The sequence below is a fragment of the Lottia gigantea genome, assembly GCF_000327385.1.
Source record: "Lottia gigantea unplaced genomic scaffold LOTGIsca_13, whole genome shotgun sequence".
NCBI lineage: Eukaryota > Metazoa > Mollusca > Gastropoda > Lottiidae > Lottia > Lottia gigantea.
The window spans coordinates 2,754,590-2,764,152 of NW_008707425.1; the positions used below are offsets into that span (position 1 = coordinate 2,754,590).

A 9,563-nucleotide genomic window follows, 5' to 3' on the forward strand; every position below is an offset into this window, starting at 1 on the left:
TTCCGGTTCTGGGAAAACTCATCTCACTTTTAACATGTTGACAACACCAAACCTTTTAGATTTCGATTCTCTCTATATCTACACAACAACACCAGAGCAATCGTATTATCAATTCCTCAAAGCTTTGGAATATATCTACCAAAGAGAGATGTTCAAGACCTATTTCAATATTACGAAGAAAACGAAGAAAAAGTGGAATTAAAAGATTTCGACTACATCGAAGGAAAGAAACCAACGGATATAAAAGTTTTTCTTACGAAAAATGTTAATGATCTAGATTTGTCTCAAATTGATAGCGAGCGAAAGAACTTACTAGTGTTTGACGACTGCGTATCGCAAAGAAATCAAGCCGTTCAACAAGAATTCTTCACGAAAGGAAGACATCACAACTGTCTCTGCAATATACCAATCCCAATCTTTTTACGGGATGGATTCTATGTTCATTAGAAAAAATGCAAATTGTTTTTTATTATTTGAATTAAACGACAAAGATTTATCTCAAATCGTTCAATCGATAAATCACGGAATGGACAGAGATACATTCAAAAAATTTTGTAAAGCTCAATGGAGAAATCTAGATGATTATGGATATGTATTTGTAAATACTAGAAAACCTGCGGGTGAAAGAGTTATAATCGACACATCATTTCTTTAAAAATGAGTAGCGATTGGAGTAATATTTTAAAAAGAAATAGAGAATATATCAAAGCTAAGAATAAAATAAAGACCCAAGTTGAAAATAACAGATTACAACAACTCGGATTAACGGAAAATCTACAAACTCTATTTCAACCCATATTAAAATCTCAAGAGGATATTAAAAGGAAATTAGAATATAAACCTCCTATAGAACCTACACCTCCTATAGAACACCCCAAAGCGATTGAATATGATGGTATTATAATTAGGACATTAGATGATATAAATCGTCTTTTTTCAAACCCTAGCCCAGATTTACCAAAGAGCATTTCACCAATCGTTGATAATCAAGGTTTATTGTTTAATGGATTTAGAATAATATTTAGTCCAAATTCCCCTTTATTCAAAATAGATACAAAAGATTACATATACACATTAACGAGAGGATTAATAGATTTAATGAATGGCGAGGATGTTGGTATTGCCGATTATAAGGATTTAGTAGCATACTCCAAATTTTTAGATGCAATAAGAAAGTCAGGACCCGAAACAAGAAGATCGAAAAAAGTTAATTTATATATAACAAAAGTTATTGAGGAAGAGGAGATAGGTGATTATCCACCAATCACACAAGAAATAGATGAATTTGAAGATATGGTATCTGGAGAAGGTATAACGTTTTTATCCGACAACAACGAAGAATTGCTTAATAGATTACGAGTAATATTAGCGGCAATGAAGGAAGGACATCGATCGCACAGACAATATAATGAAGTAAATTGTATATTAAAAAGACTCCTAGAGAAAGGTATTATAGATAAAAATGATAATAAAAGCGTAATAAAAAATGTCAAATAAAGAACAACTATTCGTCATCACCTCAAATAAATCAGACATTGAATTATCTCTAGATTATGAGTACGAACTCGATCGCAATCAAGAATATGAATTGGGATTAAAGTATTTCTCTGTTTACAATTCCATTAGAAATATCAACGAAAAAAATAACCAAATAAAAATATCAACAGATAATGGAGTTACATTCAAAACCATACGTTTACTACCAGGAAGCTATGAATACATAGCCATTAATGAATACTTATCTAAATACGCAGGAAGCGTCAATGGTAAAAACAATATTGAATTCGAAGGTAATTTGAATCTAAACAAAATAAAATTGATATTAAGAAATAATTGTCAAGTTGATTTCAACGTAGAAAATTCATTGAATACTTTACTAGGCTTTGATAAAAAAAATATACACCCAATCCACTTTAGCACCACACAAAGCTAATATCGAGAATAATATCGATGTCATAAATATACATTGCAATTTGATAAATGGTGGATTTTTCAATAAATACAAACGTCAGATTATTTACAGTCTTCCAACATTCACTGTTTCTATTGGATATAGAATTATAGAGAAACCATTTACCACTTAATTCCTTTATGATTAAAGATATAAATCTGGAAATCAAAGATGGTAAAAATAGGTTTATAGATTTTGGTTACGAGGAAATTGTTATTCAACTTCATTTAAAACAAAAAAACTCATCAAAAATTCATTCTGATGGATCATCATTAGATTCATTCTGATGGATCATCATTAGATTCATTTGTAAAATAATCAAAATCATCAAATACATAATCATCATCCAAACACTTCTCATCTTTATTGTTGTAAGGATACATAATTCCTTCACTGTTTGGTGCTTTTCTCTTAACGAGATTCAGATAACTTCTGAAAACTTTCTTTTGTTTTTCATTGGGAATAACTATTCCATCAGTAAAACTTTTTATACAAGGTTTATCAAATTCATTTGTTACGTCATGTCCACTAGCTAATTGAATGTAGTCTTCTACCTTAATCTTATAGTTAGAGTAACCCTTAAACGTTTTCTTTTCTTTTAAAACACCATCGGAAGTTAGAATGATATTGTATTTTACTTTTGGTGCTAAATATAAACCAAATATGATTCCACCATCACCATAATCATTCTTCCCTTTGCTATATTCGTTTTCAGACACCAACCCAGCTTCATTTAATTTATCCCAATTGCTAGACGAAATGTATAAACTATCAGTATCTGTATAGTATATTCCGGCTTATAAAATCCATCTAATAATTTCATGCAATTACTAGCAACCATATCTCCTTCTTTTTTGTATTTATTCCTTAATTCCTTCAAAATTAAAATATAATCTCTGTATGATGGAGTTTTAAAATTTTCTTCGTAAACTATACCATCTAATTTTCTAATAATTTTACCACCGGATTTCACTATTTCTTGAATATCAACTGATGTTAAAACGTCGTGACAGAAACCATTTCTGAACCTGATTTTACTCCCAGTTTCCTTCTGACCTATTCTATTCGTAAAAGTTATTTTATCTTTAGCTGGTATGGGTTGAAAGAACATGTCTTTGGGATATTCAAACCAGACTTTTAAAATAGCAGTTCTAGGTCTGAATTTTTGTTTATTGAAGAGTTTCACAAATTCTTTTTCTTCTTCTGGTAGAAACGCTCTTGCACTTTCCGCTTTAGGATATTCACCTTCTGTCATGGCGGAAGCGTACAACCCATTAGCGTCAAACGCCATCAGTTTAGAATAGTCCAGTTCTTTGAGTTTAGCGTGAACTTCCGTTTTATCTTTTGGGTTAACACTGTATTCTTTGAATAAATCTATTATTCCTTCAGTGTTTCTTTCATTGTATTCTTTTAATATGGCGCAGATCTCATTCGTTTTATCCGTTTCAAATGATTTTCGATTTGCCGAAACTCTTCCTTTTTTTAATGGATTGTCTGATAAAATTTCTTATAAAAGGATGAGTATGTGAGTAAACTTTTTCTATGTTTTGTTTTTCCGTATGTTTGGGAACCATTCTAGTAGTTTCATACCATTCTTCTTCAACCATTTCTTTATTGTAATGATATAAATAATACCAACCCTTTAAAGATAAAGAAGGAGGCGTTAGATTATTGGAAACGTTTTGGAAGACAGTTTTTTTCATGGCTTGATTGTATTTTATCAAACAAGCTCCGAGACACAATGTATCTCTTTTAGTGTAAGTTTCCCATTCGGGTCTTAAAGAGTCCCAGGTTTCTTTGGTGAATTTTGCAATATTAACATCGGTGATCTTTCTCAAATTCATCGGTAGATTAGATGAATTTCCCCAGGCCGCCAAACTAGTGCTTTGATGTTTAAATGAACAAGTGAAAGATATATTTTGTAAATAGTTAGAGTTACTCATTATTTCTTTCTGTCTTTTCCATTTTTTCTGTAATCTTTCTTCTGTATATGGATTAGATAAAGGAAGAGAAAGAATTTTATTATCTACTACTAGTGGACATTGTGTTAGTTTTTTAACGTTTTGAAGTGCAATCCAGTTGTCAAAACCGCTACCGTTATGGGAAATTAAGGTTAGTCTTTTCTGATCTACTTTTCCTAAACGTTGTTACATTTGATCTATACAATCTGTACCTACAAATATTTCTACTATATTAGTCATGAGTATGTTGTAATATTCTTCTGAAATGGGATCTGACGGCTTAAAATCTAGAGTCTCACTTAAATCACTTAAGTAATTATTATAATCATCTAATCTTTTCCTCAGTTTTTCTAAATTAACTAAAGTACAACAATAAGGAATGGATTTATTCGTTTCTTTTTCGCAATAGGTTTCGCAATCCCAAGCGTATAAACAGTTATCGGATATGTTCGAAAAAACGTTTAGTTTTAACTGTGCGAAACACATTACAGCGTCATCATCTTTACAAGTTCTCCATACATTTTCATTGTAATTATCTTCTATTTCTTTAATGCCCAAAGCTTTGTTATTTCTTCTTATCAAACAGAAATGTTCTTTGTGTAAATAAAATACCCAATCAAATTCCTCTAATACTTCTTTGGTTGAAGATGACTGTCTTTAGGGTTATAGATTTGAAAATTAGTATTAAATTTCTTATTGAATTTAGAAATTCTAGCAGTTGTCATAACTCCTTTTCTGTTTGATTTTTGAAAACTGTTGATGAAATCTTGAAATTCCTTTGTTAAATCTGTGTTTGTGATGTAATTTACACACTTTATAAAACAATAACAATCGGTTAGTATGTAACAATTTTTTCCTATGTATTCATTTATCTTTTTAAGTAGGTTAACCCCACTTCCCTTTTTTGATCTTTCTACTATTCTAAAATTATTTTTGCGCAAAATAATCTCTCCTGTAAAATACCAATCAGATGTATCAGAGGTTTCATGCATCTTTGAATAAATAATCTGGAAAGTTTGAGCATTGTATCCAGATAATCTCATGTCTTGTTTGTGTTTTCCATCTTGATTTATTTGACCATTTATTTCAATTAGGCCTTTAATTTTATAATCCTTAAATAGAATAATTATTCTCTTGATTAATTCTGAAAAAAGCATAATTGAGGTTGATATTTTAATTGCATTCTCCTCTTTTTCAAAAACTTCAGCTACATCATCAATTATATATTCAAATTCTTCTTTATCTTTTTCACTAAATTTGGTTGAAAATATATTAGGTATTGAATTGAATATCAATGAAAAATATGTTTTAGATAATGGTTCGTTTAAATTTCCAATTTTATCCATTCTTTTTTAAGTATCTATTTTTAACTAGGAATTTTCTTGTCTCGAAAAAAAAAATGAATAATTTAAAATTTCCTTTTATAATGAGCTTTGATCAATCCACAAGAACACCACTACCCTTTTTTATTTCTTTGAAATTGTTTTTATGGAAAATCATTTTTCCTGTGAAATACCAATCGGAGGCATTCGATTTATTATCCAGCGCAAGGAAGAAATCGACAAAAGTCATGGTATCAAAACCTACAAATTTTATGTCTTGTATGTATTTTCCATCTTGAGTTATCTCTCCATCTAATTCAATTTGTCCGTTAAATGATAAAAATTCGTCAGCGATATGCTCAATAACATTGGAAAAAAGTTCACTTGATATAAATTTATCAATTTTATTCATATTTTTTAAAGCAACTATTTTTAACTAGGAATTTTAACTTTTATTGATGATATTTCTACATCAAATTTATCTAAAATTTCATTGAATTCTTCTAATTCTTCAATGGTTATGTTCTTATCCTCTCTCGATCTTTCGAAAAAAATGGATAATTTATTAAGATATGTATTTAAAATTTCTGTTTTCCTTTTATAATGAGCTTTCTGTTTTGATGTAAAACCTTAAGTAATCAAACCACAAGATGAAGTTTGAATGGCAGTGAACGCGGCTAATACAGTTGGGACAATTATTGGAAGCATTAATCCACCGGTTATGGCTGTTGCCACCGTTATCCCTATTGTTAAAACTGTACTTAATGTGTTGAAAACAGAATCGATTCTACTCCATGTTTTTCTACATTTGTTGAATTGTTTTACTTTTTCTTTTAGTTCATTTTGTTTTTCTATCATGTAGTTTTGTCTACTTTCGAGTTCCATTTTTAGGTAATTAAATTAAGTGAACTTGTGATAAAGTTACTTTTTGTTTATTAAATAAAAATTGCATATTTACCAAGGATATTTGTTCTTTCAAATCATTAATCTTATTCAGATGAACTGAAAATTTTGGTTTAGTGTCAATATTAAAAAACATAGTAACAAATGCATCATCTCTTATTAAAAAATTTTGTTGTTGTTGACTTTTATGAATATCAATTGAGGTAAATATATCATTAACAACAAAATATAGTTTTACGTATTCAAAGTCTGTTGCTCGTAAAAACTGATAATTGATTATTTCTTTTTGTGGTCTTGGATTTCTAATAATACTTGCTGATGGTGGAGATTCCGTTTCCAATAACATATCAAAATTACTCAATGAAAGTTCATCTTCTTCATTATCTGGTGTGATTAACATTCTAAACCTATCTATATATTTTCCACTCGTTTTAATTTCATATAAGTGATCTCTCTTGGTGTTTTCATCGTTAATTTCTAATTCTTTAGTTTCTACATTTTCTGTACCATTGATAAACTGAAGAACTTTGCGAGCGTTAAATTTTAAAAAAAACGAGAGTTTTGTCTGAAGAATATTGAATCAACTTTTACCTGAAAAGGAAAATTAATTTCAATTATAAGTTTTCCTCGGAAATTAAAAAATATTGGATAACGATCATCATAACCATCTGAATTAAATATATTTTTGGGGTAAATAACATAATTTGGAACAGAATATACTCTTATATTTGCTGTAAATCCATATTTTTTATATTCATAGTCTTTTGATTTATCAATATTATCAGTAATAGAAGGATCATCATGAACTCCCATTACTCCAAATGGAAGTTTAAAATAATATGATTCTTTCTTGAGAAACTTTTTTTCTAATGCGAGTATATTTTTATCCTGTTTTAAAACTAGGTTATTAATAGTGGTTATCTGTTGTTGAATAACACTATCATCAATATTTTGTATTTGTTGTTGAATATAGGTTTTGATTTCGCTATCATCTATGTTTTGTATTTGTTGTTGAATAACAATATCAATATTTTGTATTTGTTGTTTAATATTTGTTAGGTCTTTTTGTAATTCACTGTTAAGTTTAGTTTCCAGAGCATTTAATTCCTGTTGAAATGTATCTTCATCTGGAATGTTATCTATCAATTGTTGAATGTTTAATTTTTGTTTTGCAATCTTATCCTCTAATTTAGATATTAATGAAATTAACTCAGTTTTGTTCACTATGTTGACCAATTCTTTTTGAATAAAACTTTTTAAACTTGTTACTTCTTGTTGTAATTTAGTATCATCAATAAAATCTTTATTATTCATTTGTCGTTTGAAGAATCTTTTCACATCATTTATTCTTTCTTTTAAATGTTCTTTATTAACTTCAATTAAATTTAATTGTTCCATTAAATATTTCTTGTGAATGGCATCATTATCATTTTCCAGAGACTTTAAATTAGTTATGCTAAAATTGTTCATATCTAAATCACCTTGAAGAGTGTCTCCGATTTTATCCACAAAGTAAGGTTTTGCTTTATTTATCCACGCTGTTGTGTTAGGTTTTTTAGTTTATAAAGATAAAGAACCTAATCCAAACTTATTCGCCATTTTTATTGAGTTAAATTATTACAATTTCTTCGAACTGTTTTCCTAAACTCAACTGATATAAAACCCAAAGTGAAAGTTGACCACAAAACTTTTGTCCCGGTAATTGAATTTGAAATGTTGAACATTTGATTGGTTTAGTCAATTGGATTATCTCTTCAGAGGGTTCTAATCCATAAGAATCGAAGAAATAAAAGTCAGAGTCTTTGTACAAAGCAGAATGATGAACTCCTTTTTGATCGGAAGTTTGTATATTTGTTATAGCGTAAAATTTACCTTTCTTATATTTCAGATCATTTATTTCATCTCTCATGCAATAATAAAACTCATTCGCCCATCTCATAAGTTGAAAGTTTGTGGTTGTATCGGTTCCATATTTATCGAGAAATTCATTCATATTTAAAAGTCGGTTTTTTGAAGTTCGTTTTGATAAAACCTACCTATGATTTGTTCTTTGTCTTGATCGATTAATTCATATGTTGGAGGTGATGTTCGTCCAGTATCCAACGTAACCTTTTTCGAATTTACTTTTATATTTGAAAATACGAACGCGATCTCCGACTTTAAATTTGGGTTTGATATTTAAAATCTTTATTTCATTTTCGTAGTTATGTTGCGCGTTAATTGACTTTATAATATTTGGATTACTCGAGGCTTGTGTTGGTGTGACACCTATAGATGAATGAATTTTGTTATTGTATTCATCTACAACCTCTGGTAATATTTTAAGCCATTTTTGGGATTTCAATTCAGTGAACTTTTTGAATAATTTATTTTTTAGAGTCCTGTTAAATCTTTCAATAACTACAGCTTTACCTTCGTTATGCGTACTGTAAATTTCAAATCCCAAAGATTTCATATTTTTGTTATAAAATTCACTTCCTTTATCTACCCACAGTTTTTCTGGATGACGGTTAGATTGTTTCATAATCGTTTCAAATGAGTGTTTGACTGATAATCCCGTTTTGTTGTTGAGAGGAATAACCCATACATATCTCGTATATAAATCTATAACTGTTAAGCAATATTTAAATCCTCTTTCGACTGGCATATGAATTAAATCGGCTGACCATATTTCATCTTTTTCAAACACTTTGACTTTTAAAAAGTTTTTAGTTTTTCTAAATTCTTTATGAATTTCATCCGCCAATCCCATACCTGATTTCATCTTTGCTTTTAACAGTTTAATGATTAATGCTCTTTCCATTCTCTCTTTGAAAGTTGGATATGGAATATTTTCAAGTTCGATTATCATTTGTTTGTCTGCTTCGTGTCTGAAGTTTATGTCTTTGTTTCTGTATAAAATATCATGTTTAAGCGCAGCGGCGTCAACTCTATTGACTGGTTCTTCCCCTGGTTTGGGTTTATTGTTTTCGTCTAATCATAGATCTAACCTTGTGCCTGGACCGGTGTAATTGTGCCCTGCGAGATGTTTTTCTCCGGGATATTTCGCCCATGGAAATCCAGGAAGAGAACCCAATGATTTTTGTATATCTCCTGAACCGAAATAAGTTTTTGGAGCGTGAGCGACAATCATTTTTATCCTATAACTTTAAAACCTTTTCCTTTCCTTTCTTCTAATCTCCTGTTTCGCAGTTCTCCTATTAGTTCTAATTCTTTCAACTCGTTAGATTGTTTCACTGTATCGCTTATACTCTTTCCAGCTTCCGCGATTGAGCCTACGGCTTTCGCTCCGCTTGAAATGAGTGATTTGTTTTTTGAAACAAAGCTAGCTACTTTTGGAATTATTGTTTTACCTAGAGAAAATAATGAAGATAAGATACCGTCGCCCGAATAATCTTCGAATCTGTGTTGTTCGTGTTTTAACAT

The 9,563-nt window shown here is 29.6% G+C and overlaps 2 protein-coding genes across 2 annotated transcripts; both read right to left on the reverse strand.

Moving 5' to 3' along the window:
- Positions 1-2,229: 2,229 nt before the first annotated feature.
- LOTGIDRAFT_157262 (hypothetical protein) lies at positions 2,230-3,242 on the reverse strand (the record flags this gene model as incomplete). The annotated part of the gene is made up of 2 exons (XM_009049024.1): positions 2,230-2,729; positions 2,783-3,242. The coding sequence occupies 2 exons, from the start codon at positions 3,240-3,242 to the stop codon at positions 2,230-2,232; spliced, it is 960 nt and encodes a 319-aa protein (XP_009047272.1).
- A 2,887-nt stretch (positions 3,243-6,129) lies between these two features.
- On the reverse strand, positions 6,130-7,607 carry LOTGIDRAFT_157263 (hypothetical protein; the record flags this gene model as incomplete). The annotated part of the gene is made up of 2 exons (XM_009049025.1): positions 6,130-6,654; positions 6,729-7,607. 2 exons carry the CDS (start codon positions 7,605-7,607, stop codon positions 6,130-6,132), a joined length of 1,404 nt encoding a protein of 467 aa, XP_009047273.1.
- Positions 7,608-9,563: the final 1,956 nt, after the last annotated feature.